Genomic DNA, 14,996 nt, shown 5'->3' on the forward strand with positions numbered 1-14,996 from the left:
TAATTAAAGCACCAGCCCCCCAAAGATCGGCATTGATAGTCTACGGCACACACCTCCTGCAGCAAATATTCAACAAAACAAAAGACAAAAAAGCAGGTTACTGGACAAATCTGTAATTAAAGATCAATTTAATAAAATTGCTGGTCATTACTGCAGGCTGGTATTAAAATGTAAAAACATAACAAGCTTGCAATACAAAAGGTTTTTCTGTTGTAACTTTTTTTAAATAGGTATTTCGGCATCGCATGACTGTCTCCCAAACTTACGAGATAGTAATACTTTGTTTCCAGGTATCTGACATGAATTTTGTAAATGGATCTGTACATTGTATTAACTAACACTACCCTGCTACAATGACTTACATTATGAGATCCACTGAATATGTACTTAACCGCTAGTAAGAAAATCTCCTGTGAATATTTCCTCCCCAAAAAGAAAAGAAAACAAAAAACAAGTGTGATAGACCGATAGCTTTATTAAACTCCACAGCTTGCACGTTAATCTGGCCATTATTACAAGCTGCAGATGGAAAACGCCATCAGAAGGGATGATGTCAGTAAGTACTCTAAGGGACCGTGGTTCCACCATTCTTTCCGATCACTATTGGAAACTGCACAGCGGAATGCAGCCGCATGCGTCGCCATGGTAATAAGAAGCAAGTGTCAATCACATCTCCATCAGCTCCTCACTTCCTGAAACAATTTATTGGATTTCCTCGCGCCCCCTCCCGCCTTCCCCCTGTGTCTTGTTGTTGGGGGGAGGTATGGAGGCCAGCGTTTGTGTCTCTCTCTGTTATCCCTGGCCGAGTTCTTTGTGGGCAGTGTTTACTCACGGTATCAGCTTCCTGCCATCACCCTCCTCCCCGGGCCTGAAGCCTGCCTTCTGTTTACCAGACTTTTTCACCAGGCCACCCTGCTCACAGGCCCGCGACTGGACACCCCGCCAGCTGCTTCCATCTCGCAGTGCAGGGAGGGGATGGGGTTTTGTGGGTGAGGGTAGGGGGTACATATGGGTTCATAGGAATCCCACAGGAAGCAGAAAAGGGGGGGGGGGGGGATTCCCAACTACTGCTCAAAAAAAAAAGAAAAATCAATGATTTTCACAACTGTGAAATGAACGATTCCGCTCGGACAGTGACTGCAGAACTCCTCAGGTGTGAAATAGGCAGGCCTTCCCCACAGCCACACTGCAGCACACATCATCCAGCTCTCCAGGACTCATCCTGTACAGCTCAAATCAGGGACTGCGCAGACTGGTACGGCCACAAAAGGGAGTGACAGTAAAACACAAAGGGGGAAATTGACCGAACACTGCTTAAGTTAAAGTGAAATCAATTACAATTAATGGTTAACGCAGTCAGCCAGTCAGTTTGAAGAAAACCCCATTCAGCTGACATCAGTAGCGCCTTTAATCTGTGTTTTTATCTTTTCCTCTTCTCTCTGCGTTTGCTTTTTGAAGTGCTCAGGAGAGCATTGTGTGTTCTCTTGCTTTCCTGTAAGTCTTTAAACACCACCTTGGCTGCGAGGGAGGCCTTTGTTCAAAACAGTACTTTTGTCCAATTTTCTTTTATTTAGTTTTATCTTCCAAAACAAAGAACGGCACTGAAACTGACATGTGCTCAAAAGGTGTTACAAATATACCTAGATTTTTTTCACATATTGTTCCCACAATCTAAACAAAAAAGCAATACTTTTTAAAATACAGAACTAGTAAGAATAGGGTTTTTTGGTATTAACTGTGATCATGGTATTGACAGATGTGGAATTTCTTTGTACTAGTACTAGAAGCGTTCTATCTGAAACACTCTAAAAAGACTAATGTATTGTAGAAACCAGCCACTATTGGAGAAACACCACTGTGGTCTACAACATGTAGTCATCTAGCCCTGCACAATCTATAATCACATGTACCTACTATATCTTTGTAAGATATACATCTTTGTAAGTATAAGTGAAAACACTGACAAATCAAGCCACTTTATACACGAAGAAGGCTCCACAGCCGAAACGTTGTGTTTCCTTTCTTTTCAGCATGGAATAAACCCTACCTGTTCCTTTGCGCTTCATACAAAGCTTCCAACGTTTTAACACCCTGCATTCAGCGGTAGGTGCATAAACACTGAAATTAGTCTATCTTGGGATTTAAAAGAAATAAACAACTTTGTAATCTGTTCTATTCCTTAGATACCTTCCACTTCATTCCACCTTTCTTGATTTAATTACATTGCTAATTTAGCTCATTAGAAACACCTATGACTTGCAGGTAATGAGGTCTGACAGGCTAAATCTGTCAAGCAGATAGCTCAACGTCACACGACTGCAGTGAAGAAGGCATCCAGGCATGATCTGCGATGTGTGTCTAAAGAGGAACTTTGACTGCGATAGAGGCTGCATTCAGGAAGAATAAGCGCAATTTTCCAGCTGACTGGATCTCCACACCACAAATGCTACAGTTTTCCAGCTTTTTAAGTTTTTTGCCCTGGAAATAAGGTTAAAATCTAACTAACTGAATTTTGGTTTTAGAACCGGAGTGCTGCATTGCTGTTCGTAACCTAGTCTGGCCACTCAGCTTGGCAGCCACTGCCTAAGCCTTCATGTTTTCCTGCTGACCAAGAAATCTGACTTTAATACATAAAGGTAAAAGCATTCTGAGAATGAGGCATGTGAAAATTAAGTCATATATTCAGAAAAACAGGATCCAAACACTGAAGCTAAGTGACAGGCAAGTATAGAATATCAACACCTCTGTTTTGGCTGTACGTCTCAGCTCTGTCCCAGAACAGCAGAGGGGCCTGTTCTCTCCCTTCCCAGTGGAGATGGCTTTTTTCTTTTCCCACAAAAGTCTGAAATCAATTACACTTTCCAAGTTAGTCGTTAGTTGCCCTTGGACGGACACAGATAATTAAGCTCAGCATTTTATTATCTGCAGATTCATTTCAACTCCAGCTCAGGCCTGAGCCGCGCTGAAAATTGTCCTGCTGAAGTAAATGGGCAAAGCGGATTTGAAGTCTCATCAGCTGGATCGGAACGCTCCAGTAACGGCATGCAAATAGGGGGCAAGGGCCGAGTGATTGGAGAGAGTGCCGGAAAAAGAGGGAGAGGGAGAGGGAGAGGGAGAGGGAGAGGGAGAGGGGGGATAAGGAGCAAGACTGAGAAATCCAAACCCTGCTGGTGATGTTTGAAGAAGTGTGTGGTGGACAAGTCAATGATTAAGAGCCTCAGCTGCTCTTCACTGCTCGAGACTGGTTACCCATCATCTTATAGAGCAGCTGTCTTGAAGGGAGGAAGCTGGAAGAAAGGGTCCTCCTGCAGTGTGAATGGTGCAGAGAAGAATGACCAGTTTGGGGAGCAAGTTCCGGTCAAGATCAGCCAAGCAAGGGTGACCCAACCAGTTCATGGGAGCTTCAGGACAAAACATTACCGTCTTGCTCCATAAGAAAGCTGCTCGCACTCAGCCTTTGAACAATCCCAGTGGTGATTTTACATATTTTACAAGCACAAAACACTACCCCCACTGCAAAAACCTTTGCTTAACAGCAACGCGCAATGAGCAAGATCAACGTTCACCCAGATCTTTTAACCTTTCAGTGAAAATCCTGTTGAAAACTGAAACACACTGTATTAAAACCCTGTAGGAATCTAATCAGATCTGTAATCTTAATTTTTATCAGACATTACTAGTTCAGAAAATAAAATGGAATAATCTACATTTGTAACAAAGAAGGAGAAAAAGTCAATAGACCACAGACATCTTAAGCTCTGAACCTCACATGCCTTGCTCTGGTCCAACAACAATGTTTTAGGAAAAGCTGACTGAGCAATTGGCAGGGTTTGAAAGCAGTTGGTTGTCTATACTGTTTAAAGAGAAGAAGTAAAATATGCAGTGGAATAAATGAGCTCTGTTTCACATTACAGACAGGACTTCTCTTCAGAAAAGTGACCGTCAACAAGGCAGCTGAGTATACTTCCTGCAAAACACAACACGGTGCAAAATATCTATAAGTGCTGGTTAGATACAGTTGCATGTCTTCAGATCGCCACATCTGAGCTGTCTAGTGGACCGGGCTGCCTGTCAGGAGGATGTGATCCAGTGGCAGGCATAGTGCCCAGGCATTGTGAGCATGCTGCCTTTAATTTTCTTCCTTACTTTTCATGTTTTGAGGTTACAGCCCCCTTTTTTTTATCTGATCCAATTTCCACTGGGACTTTGAGAGCATGCCTACTGAACCCGACACTCTGTATCTTAAAATCAGTGCTTCCCAGAGGGGTGTTGACATCTACGAGGTAAGAAAGCTTTCCGTTCTATCAGTGTTAATTATGTAAAATTCTCAGAGGAAGTAAAGGAGAAGCACTTGAGGCACTTTCTTAGGAAATATATTCTGGCTCTCTCATCCCGGTTTAAGATGGCAGGGAGTTTACCTCCGATGTTACTTTTGACTGATGTTGGCTTTCTGAAACAATCTTTTCATTTTGGATTCCCCAGTCTGACACTTAGGAATTTTAAAGCCTCTAACACTTTGTTTTAAATCAATTTCAAGCCACTGTAAACCTTCACTCATACATGAAGGCAAGCCTTTTTCTGAACTGGGATCACATGCGGGCAGGTTTTAAACGGTAAAAAAAAAACCCTGAAAATCTTATTCAATAATTCTATTATGTACATTTAATATGATAAACCTCCCACAATTTACAGCATACAATTCCAATACTTTGCCCCGGTATCCAGTAGTTAGTAACTTGCTCTAACATCTACTACTTCCTCGGGATTTTCTCCATTATTTACGGCACATCACATCACTATATTTGTTTTTACAACACTTACACAGAGGTAACCTGTTCTGAGGAGGACACTTAAGGAGCTACTTCTGGTAGCCATTCAAAGATTTACTCATTACTGACAGCGAATAACACCCTGACACCCTGGTCTGTACTCTTCGATAATTCCTGCTACTGAAGAAAAGGTGTTTTCTTCAGACTGTCCCTAATAAGGGACTATTGGTGGAGAAATGCTCACAGGAACAGGTTCTCAACATTTTAAGTCACGAAAAAGGAAAAACAAACAGACCAACACAAACAGCTTATATTTTAAATTGTGTCCACATACATGATCACCCCACGAATAGTTATTTAACTTTCAGGTACTGAAAGTCCTGCCAGTAGAGAGTCTGTGAGCTCTTCTGGCCCAGAAGGATTGTGTCATATCGAAGGACAATGAACTGCAGAGTGAACTGTGTGCCTCTAAAACAAACCTGAGTATTGGGCACATTCAATGTGCACACTCCGAAAAGTTTTCTTTGAGAATATACTTTTAACTATACCTGAGTATGAGTTTCACTGCCCATGAATCCAAGAACTTTTTTTTTTAGCTCGAGACATTATTCTATTAATGTATCACACTCATCCTTGCGAAAGTATGAAAGTGATACCTGTATGTATCTAATAAAACCACTGCACGGTCCTAATAATATTCAGAATATTGGACAAGAGCACACTCAACACAGGTGCAGAGAGACCTGTCCTATTGCCTGTAAAAAATTGTTCTGAATTATGTTCCTATCAAAAGAAGCATTTCTACAAAAAATGAGAACTTATTTTTTTTACAAAAATGAAAAAAAGGGTTAAAATGTTTAAGAAATTCTTAACTATAACAACTAGGCCCATTCTGAAGCCTGAAGAATCAGTGTCCTATTATAATATCTCAGGCTATGAAACCCTATTTGTAAATCTAAATAACAAAGAGATAAAAAGAGTATACCTCAGAGACAATCTGACTACATTCCTCCACTGCAATGACAAAATATTTCCTGAAACTACAAAGGCGATTTCAAATTTCGATGTGAAAATATTCCTATATGGTGGATATGCAGTCATTTGAGCAGTGTTTTAATTGTATTGCATGCATGTTTATGAATGAACCAATTCAGTCTAAACACATTAAAAACACAGAACTGAACAACTGATTGCTGACTTTTGAAGTACACCAATTACAGCAGTCTGACCACATACATTATTTTTAAGTGCTGCTGTTAATTTGTTTTTTGCAAATTCTGACCAATAAGATGAAAAGAGCAAAAACACAAAAGCATTTTTATTATTATTATTAAACTGGAAATAACATCAGCTGGAAAATAGATAATATGATGGCCTGAACATTAATAAGCCCCTTAGTTTTCCTTTTAGTACACATTAGCATACCTTTTCATAAATAAAGAGGAAAAACTGCTCTGTTATTGTCTTTCTTTAGCCAGTTTAATGTCAATAGTAAATTGGAAGGCTCGTTAGCCTAGTTGGGACATGATTACGGGCAATACTACGCAGTCATGTAAAAAAATAATATCTATTAGGCTAATTTAATCAAGGAATCCTTTTACAGATGAATTAGAATGTAGAATCCAATTATTTTAAACATTTGCGCTGCCCTGCCTGTCAGTGCTCTGTGTTTCAGCTATTTAAAATGCGGTGGATGGGTTCCTTCATATCAATGACCGGGAAGATAATAGAGCTGGAGTGACAAGTACAATCAGCTAGTTACATTGATCAAATGGACCTCACCCGAGCCCTCATAATCTACATCTCCACTCTGTGACAGATCACTCCCACAGACCGGCTGAGACAGTGATTAGCTGGCTTTTACCATGCGTGACAGTTGTAGGCTGCTGACTGACTGACACACTGACGGACTGACTGGATGAACAGCTGGCTAGCTTTTTCAACATCCTAAGGTGGTACATGTCAGGTACAGTGCGGGACGATCACAGGGTCTCTTGCTTATGCAATCACTTTATTGTGTAAGAACGCTGAAGTTCTGTGTGTCCCCTTGTCAAGTGCCAGAAGAACTCCTTTTCAGACCAAAGCTGCAAACAGCAAAAGGCAAAAAATACAAAATGCAAACACATGGATGAACCTGTTCATCCATACAGAAAACACAGGTGCAAGGTTAGTATGACAATATATTGCGCAGCGACCAATATTTTTAAGGAGGGACAAACGCACACAACAGCAACAATAACTGGATTCTCTCATTAAGCCTGCACAGTAATGGGGCCAGAGGATCTGGAGACTGATTTGCCTTCCCGCAGCAAGTTCTGTGCTTGGAAGGTTTAGCTGATGTCAGATGAGGGCAGAGGTCAAGGGGTAAAGATTCTGTGATGCCATGTCAGAGACTCCTGTAGCTGGGGCCCAGAATCCCCAGGGAGGCCCCTAATCAGCTGCCTGGCGGGAGACATCAACAGAGAGCCCATGGCACACACTGTGGGCCTGTCACTGGGCTACTGAGATAAACGCTGGGGCAACCACAGATCAAAAGCCACTGGCCTTTTGTCAGCAGATGAGCAGTGGGAAGAAAAAAAAAACACAGCTATATATACGCACACAGACAGCCACACAGCAAAGCAACATGTGCCTAATTAATGACCCAGCGGTTGCAGCTGTGATCACCAAGCCGGGGGTGATTAATTAAATTAGCCAGGAGAGGAAATTAGAGAGTAAAAAGCCAAAGTTTGATTGCTCCATAATTAAGTCTGATGCAAATAATATTTGCACTTCTTACTTACATCACAGTGGAAAAGGGTGCAATTAAGATATGGGACGGGTCAGAGCAACACTACACAAGGTTAATGCCAAAGTGGTGTACTGGTTGCTAACTCCTCTTGCACACTTGGTATTGGCCATCTTCCCTTCCTTACTGAGATAAAAACAAACATTCCTGCCAAATGGGTTTAGAAAATGCACTCAAGCAAAGATTGCTCTGAATGACAAAAAATGTGATGCAAAGATATTAACAACTAATGTAAAAAGAAAAGTCTTCTGCACAGGCCGAAACAGAACTGAGCAAACAATTCATTCGCTTGGTAACGAATAATAAACCTAAATCATCTTAACACTTGCATTCATCTCCATTAAAACTGAAATAAAATTATACAGCTCAGCACAGTTTAGCCTGGTAACACAGTTTGTTAATTACACCAGGAAGCTATTTCATCTGCGAACTTCCCCACCTCTGTCCAGTTCTCTTCTCAGCCCAATTGGCCCCAAGAGTCCTATATCTTCCCTATTGCAGGGAGCAACACCTGTACCCATGCACAGATTAGAAGCTTGTCTAATTTTTAATCTGTTCCCACTGCCCTTATTTAAAGAAAGAAGAAGGATCTCTTGCCATAAAGATAGTCTTTTCAGAGTCTGAATATACCCTTAAATTATTACTGCCTGAACATCACTCATTACCCTCACATTCTGCTAAATATGCCTGCATTTGCACTTCACGACTGTTCCACTGGGAATTCAATATTTCAGCTGTCTAATTAAGGTGAGGCCTCCAAGTATTAAGGCAGGGTTTCTAAAGCAATAGATTTTTCCTCTCCCTCACCAAGTCCACAGCTAACCTTTTCATCTTTTCCATTTTCTTTCTCCATTCACAATCATTTTTAAACCTATGTTGATTTCCAGGAAATTGCAGAAAAACAACGTAACAGCTAGGAATCAAGTAAAGAAAAAAAACCCTAGAATATTTACCTCGTGGATGTATGCATATTCAACGGAAATTTTGATTGATTACAAATAGTTATGATGGAAATGCGATGTACTGTGAAGCAAAAAGTCTATACAATCATACCCTGCATAAACTACAGATAACGAGTTTACTCAGTACTTACAAGCGCAGTTTGGTTAACATTTCAACATCAGCAGTAAACGCAAACTGAATGCAACGCCAGCAAAAGGTATGCTGGTGGATTAAGCAATGGCATAAATGTGAAAAAACACAAGTGGGAGAAAAAACGATCGCAGCTGGAAGTTGGCACAGAGTGCCATTCTAACACATTCGCAACTGCATTCCCCTTCTCTCAGTGCAGGGCCTTGCAGGGTTATCCTAGACAGTCACACTCTTAGACAAGATGTGAAATCTGAATTGGAAAACATCGACAAACTGAGGCTCTGGTGAGGACTGGGGCATGCCCGCCAACGAGACTGCCGTGGCCACAATAACGCAATTAGTGCCACTGTCAGTCCTGTGCACTCATGCCAGTTAATTTGGCCTGTCAAAGAGGAGGGAGGGGGGAAGAGGGCATTGGTTCTTGGTGTCAATAGCACACTCGCCATAATTAATGTAATGGGAAAGGAGCAAATCTGAGGTGCCAACAATTCTTCAGTTGCCAGGATCTGGAGGGTCCTAATGGGCCTAGCTCTCTGAACAGCGCAGAAAGCCTTGCCTTCGTGGTGGCCTATCGCCATGTAAATTCAGAGATACCTCAGGGCCTGGGAGGCTGGACGTACACACAGATGGAACTATTTATTTATCTCTTGACAGTCCACCCAGCTGTTATTCATAAGAGTCTTTTGTCTCCACCTACCTGGCAATATATTATCAACTGATCAATGGTAAAGGGATCTGAAAAAAAAAACTGATGTCTGATCAGATTCGTCTCAGTGCCAGCCTCTTTTAAGCAAAGATGGTTAACAGTGGCTGTCTCACAGTGTCTCCAAATCAGCAGCTGACACACCGAACATCAGCTCTGAGGGGCTCAGTCATTCACTCAGCCAGCTGATCCTTTGACCCTGATTGTGTGACTCTTCATTTCTATTTTCCTGATAAGCGTAGCATTACCATTTCAGCGCGGTGCGCCCCCCTCCGTGCATCAGCTCTCGTCCATTCTTCTCATAAAAGACACTCTGCGTGGTGTTTCGTACAGAATGCGAAGCACAGATCCTTTTCCACCATACTGTTCTGCCACTACAGCACGTGAAATCAAAGAGGAAGCAAAAACAGCTGACTGAGCTGAAACCATGAGATTTCAACACTTAAAAAGCGAGAAATAATAATAAAAGGCACAAAAAGTGCACTCTGCATTGTGTTTCAAGAGGAATGAATATATATACATACATTGAGGGTGGAAATGTTTGTTGGGAGGTTAGAGCTTCTGCCTCAGAGCTCTTGGGATCTAGAACCGATGGTAAGCTACGTCCATCTGTGTGGAATTTCCATGTTCTCCCCATGTTTGGGTGGGTTCTCTCCGTGTGCTTTGCTAAGCAGGGATGTCCTGCTCAAGCCTGGCATCCCACCCAGGGTGTTGTCCCATTTTCCACCCTATGCTGGGCGGCCAGGACCCTTACCAGCAATAAGAAGCTTTCTGATATTAGGTGGACAGACGTTACATCTTTACTGACAGGAACACCACATGACTAAAGTCAGCAAAACTGTACATATAGATGCACAAGTTCACGTTCAGCTTTCTCTGAAGTACTGTTTGAATGATGCTGGTGAAGAGTCACAAAGACCAGAAATACTAGGGCATCTGAAATGCCTGAGAAGCATTGTCCTGAGAAGCATTAATGAGTAGTTGTATCAGCAGCATTTTAATGCCTCTCGGTACATTATACATATTTGTATATATTTAAATACATCTGTGTAGAGCAACAGAGATGCATATCTTTATCTGTTATATCCACCCATTAATTATGCTTCTTGTGACAGCTAAAGTGTGATACCCAAAGACATTTCTTAGAGGGTAATTCTCCTCTCCCATAAAACATCTAGAAACATGGACAAAAACGTAGAAGAGGAGAAATTTAATCCTGACTGTCATACTCCCCATTTTTCCTCCCCCCCCCACCCCATCCACCCCCCCTCCCAAAAACAGACCTTAATTGAAAGGCAAGAGTAGCCCAGACCTTGACAAGCGGGAGGTCAGCGTAATTGCTGCTGGCCATATTTAACATTAAGATAATCAGGCCATTAATTACCCTTTGGATCATTAAATCAGCCACTTGCAAAATGAAATTTCTGCCTCTATTACTCACTTGAGAGACCACGAGGGTGGGTTTTAATTTATCAGCCAGGAGTACAGGACACAATACCAGGCCACTTTCCGCCTTTTTCCACATTTTTATTTGGTCTGTCTTGTCTTTTTTTGGGAAGGGACAGGGGAGGCTGGCATCAGAGGAGAGAGTAAAATCTATGAGCTCAGAAAGTGAAGAAAAGGGTCTGCTCTAGGAAGGAGATTTAAAAAAAAAGAGACAAGGGGCTTCAGTTGGAACTAAAGAGAATAGGGGCTCTGGCCTGAAGACTTCAGTTTTCAGTTTTTTTATGTTGTACAAAAAAGCTAAGTAACAGAAAATTAGTGATAGAAAGAGAATGTAGCTGGACGTAAGCCACAAGATGAATACGTTTGACACAAGAAATATTTCGTTTGCATTTTTTTCCCTGCAAAGATCAATCCGACGCGTTTTGGACACTGCACTAGCGTTGTCTTTCCATCTCGTACTTGTTTGAAGATACGCAAAAACGACTTCGGGCCTCTCGATCCGGTACAGATACGGTTCATGTCAGGGCGGGAGGAGGTCAGGCGAGCGTGAGTGTGTGGTCACTCCAGGCCTGCGGCGCCGAGCGGCCGAGGGCACAGCAGGGACAGCGTTGCAGCAGCGGTGAGCGCAAGCACCACTTAGCAACCTAATAAGGAAATTATCATTGATGATCAGTGCTAATTTGGACGCTGACAGCGGCTTGTTATGTGTGCGGCTGCTGTGAGAAGCATTTAATTAATTCAATTGCTTGTTAATGAGGAAAATGACATGTGGGGAGCAGATGCCACCCAAACGCAGCTGGGACAGGGTCAGCTTCCTATCCCTCCCCTCCCTTCCCTCAGAAACGGTCTCCAAACAGACACAAGCCTGCGCACGCGCTCGCTCTAAAATGCAAAACCGTACACAAAAACAACTGTCCCCCCTGCCTTTTCTCCCTCCCTCCCTCTGTTTTTGACAGGGCAAAAAAACAACAGACTCAAATCAATACTGGCAGGTTCATCTTTTTGACAGTTTTTAAAAAAAATAACCATCCCATTCCTCTCGTTGAGAAAGAAACGAAATGGACCCACACAAAAGTGAACATAGCTGCAGTTTACAAAAAAAAACAAGAATGGAACTATGTATAATAATAATTAATAATAGTACTGGGGACAGATGAAAGAGGCAAAGAACCGACATAATTACACAAGTATAATTAAAAATACGACTGCAGTTACGCTCCACTATCTTCATGCATTTGTTCTTTATGTCCGTGGCAGAGGTGCAGTGTATCGAATGCTCCTGGCTGAAACGCGGTAGAGTTCTGTATACCCGTCACTGACGAGAGCGACGCCTCCAGACAAGCTGAGAGTGCCTTGCAATTGAAGCAACCCTGCTATAAGTGCTATTGATAGTAATTAGTGAAATCAGTGGAAAGTTCTGGCAGGAGGCTCAGGTTAATTGAGATAATATTGACCCCACTCTAATCTGTCCTCTGACACTGAATGAGCTACATGCCTCAAAAAAAAAAAAAGAACAATAAATGTAATAGTGAAAAGACGGGGAGTAAAAAATGGAAGCCAAACAGGATCCATACTGAAAGATTTTTTTTCGTGAGAGTAATTAAAAGGTGCTTTTCGTGACTAATGATCCTGATGTAAAATGGGAAGTCGATATTCATGTGAACAGTAGTCAGCTCTAATTTGTTATGATCACTGGCCAGGGCCGGGCTGAGCTGCCCAGGCAGGCGATAATTACAGCCCACTCCTCGCACGTCTCCAGGTGATGGCAGGGAGAGAACGCTTCAGAGCTGCAGGCTGGGCCCGGCTATGGGGACTTCACAGATGAAACTCCTGCTGTACCACGCTGGCCACAGCTTCACCACCTTTCTGTTCTACAAACCCTGCCCTGGCCTTGCTATCTAACAGGGAATAGCTGTGGTCTGCTCTCTCCTTTTCCAGCGGCAGCACGCCCTACTCAGCACTACGGCAGTGTAAAATGAACTTGGCCTTTTGCCATCCGCGCATGGAAAATAGCATCAGGAAACGTGGCGTTTTTGTGCCTTTTTTGAATATAAAGGTGTCCGATGGAGATATAACGGGGGGGACCAGGAGCGAGACGGGAAAGGTCAGCCAGTGCCGCGGCGAAGAGGAGCGGCGTGGTTGGAGCCCAGCGCCTGGGGGGCCGTACCTGGTGGAGTCCGGGGCCGGTTTTATCCGCCCCTGCGCGCTGCCCTCCCACACGCTATTGGCCAGCTCGTTCCCGATGGAGGACATGACCTTGATGAGCTCCAGCGGCCACTCGTCCAGGTCCAGGGAGCGCACGCGGGACAGGTGGGTGCCCAGGTTGCGGTGGATGCCGGAACACTCGATGCAGATCAGGGCGCCCAGGTTCAGGCTGGCCCAGTCCGGGTCTGAGACAGCACAGAGCCAGGGTCAGGTGAAAGGCACGACTTGAAGGACCTCAATTACAGCAAGGAACTACTCCTATAAACTGCAAAGGAACAAGTAAAGGTTTATTCCACGCTGAAAAGAGAAGAAAAGAAACACACGCCTGAAGAAGGCCCCACAGCCGAAAAGGTTGTGTTTCTTTTCTTCTCTTTTCAGCATGGAATTAACCTTAACATGTTCCTTTGCAGCCTACACATGCTGACGCAGCTCCCTACTTGAACTACTTCTATAAATTGTTGCCTTCTTCTATACCTATAGCAGTGGCAATGTGAGATGAAATTCTGATAAAGCCTGAATAACCCAGGCCGGTCTAAGGTGTACACTGCTATTGACTATTGCACTGTTCTACTGTTTCAGAGCGACGGTTGTGTTATTTCCAGGCTATCTTCCAGCTGTGCACCACGTGGAAGCCACTGCAGTACTCACTCTGGGCCTCACAGTCAACGCAGTGGGAGTTCCCTCGCAGGTTCCTGATGGACTGCAGAGCGATGGCCTCTGTCTGGCTCGTGAGGCGAGACTGCACACAAAGAACACAGTCACTGGACAGCCCCGCAGACCCGATTAGCTGCTATCCCTGAGACACTCCTCCCACTATTCTCTGTTCCTCCTGTACTTTAGAAAATGCACAAGCATAATAAGCCGGCATTCTTTATGACTGAATCAGCAATGAAACAACGGTCCGTCATTCTGTACATTCAGCAATGCGGGGTTGAATTCATCATCTGGTAAGTGTTACAAATTTGTAGAGTTTGGATATTAAGAGTTAAGTAATAAAATTAACAAGCACACAGTGCAGTAGTTAACACATTCTTAGACATTCTTGACAGCAGCTGATGCAACTTGTGTGATTGGGATGCTTGTTTATTTCAGTTCCTAATAAAGTGTCCTCACTCTGCTGTCTGCGTTTCATCAACGCACTGAGACCGCAACCGGAGTGCGGATTCACAATGAGGTTTTAAGTGCCTGCTGGCACATCTCTCGCAACCTTAGCAGACTGACAGAAAGCTATTTGGCCATTCGGTCCCGGACTTGGAAACACATTGCCTTTACTGTGCGAAAATGAGTAAATAAATAAATACAAGGAACATAATAAATGGGAAAGATATTTTAAACACAGCTACTCCAACCCTCAGGCATAAACACAATCACAGCAGCAAAATTCCCTGCTCAGCTAAAGCCGGTAAATAAATGGTATCACTTGGGGTATATTTAAGTTAAGAATAATTGCCATTTCCAATTACAATGGGGAAAAATTAGCCAGGGAGGGGGAAGGTTATGTACCTGTGCTGTATTAACATTACATTCCTGTGAGGTTTAAAGCACACCAGTGGTGAGCACCTCTCCAGCTGACACAGAACTGAAAAACAGCACGCGCCTTCCTGGCTACGAAGCCCCCACACCAAAAACTGCGTTGGGTGGACAGGGCAAGACAAGGCTGGGGGAGTAGCCGAGACCACATATGACAGGCTCTAGACCGGCGGACTCTTTTCTTAAGCACTCTGAAGAAAAACAGTAAAAACGGGCTTTCCTGCTATGATTCTAAAACTTTAACTTTCATGTGTAATTTCCTATTCTTCCAGTATTATAATACAGTCACCTGTAAACTATGTGGCCCTGAGCTTATTTGAACTGTATATTATCATGAAGGATGAGGCTGCATGTCACAAGACTATGTTAGCAAGCGGCAGCACAGGCCTAACAGGACCTGATGTTGGAAGGGCTGAAAGAACTCTTTATATCACTTCTTCAACCTTAGGGGCCATTAGATTTC

The 14,996-nt window shown here is 43.2% G+C and overlaps 1 protein-coding gene across 2 annotated transcripts in view; it reads right to left on the reverse strand.

Annotated features, from left to right (window-relative positions):
- Positions 1–14,996, reverse strand: part of agap1 (ArfGAP with GTPase domain, ankyrin repeat and PH domain 1) — a 242,445-nt gene that overhangs the window by 9,077 nt on the left and 218,372 nt on the right. For both annotated transcript variants that reach the window (XM_088930493.1, XM_088930492.1), the window contains 2 exons: positions 13,652–13,742; positions 12,966–13,188 (listed from right to left, as the gene is read on the reverse strand). In XM_088930493.1, the coding sequence (XP_088786619.1) occupies positions 12,966–13,188; positions 13,652–13,742 (314 nt within the window). The remainder of the gene's footprint in view (positions 1–12,965; positions 13,189–13,651; positions 13,743–14,996) is intronic.

Source organism: Atractosteus spatula, chromosome 13 (assembly GCF_055471065.1).
Source record: "Atractosteus spatula isolate fAtrSpa1 chromosome 13, fAtrSpa1.hap1, whole genome shotgun sequence".
In the NCBI taxonomy this organism is placed as follows: Eukaryota; Metazoa; Chordata; class Actinopteri; order Semionotiformes; family Lepisosteidae; genus Atractosteus; species Atractosteus spatula.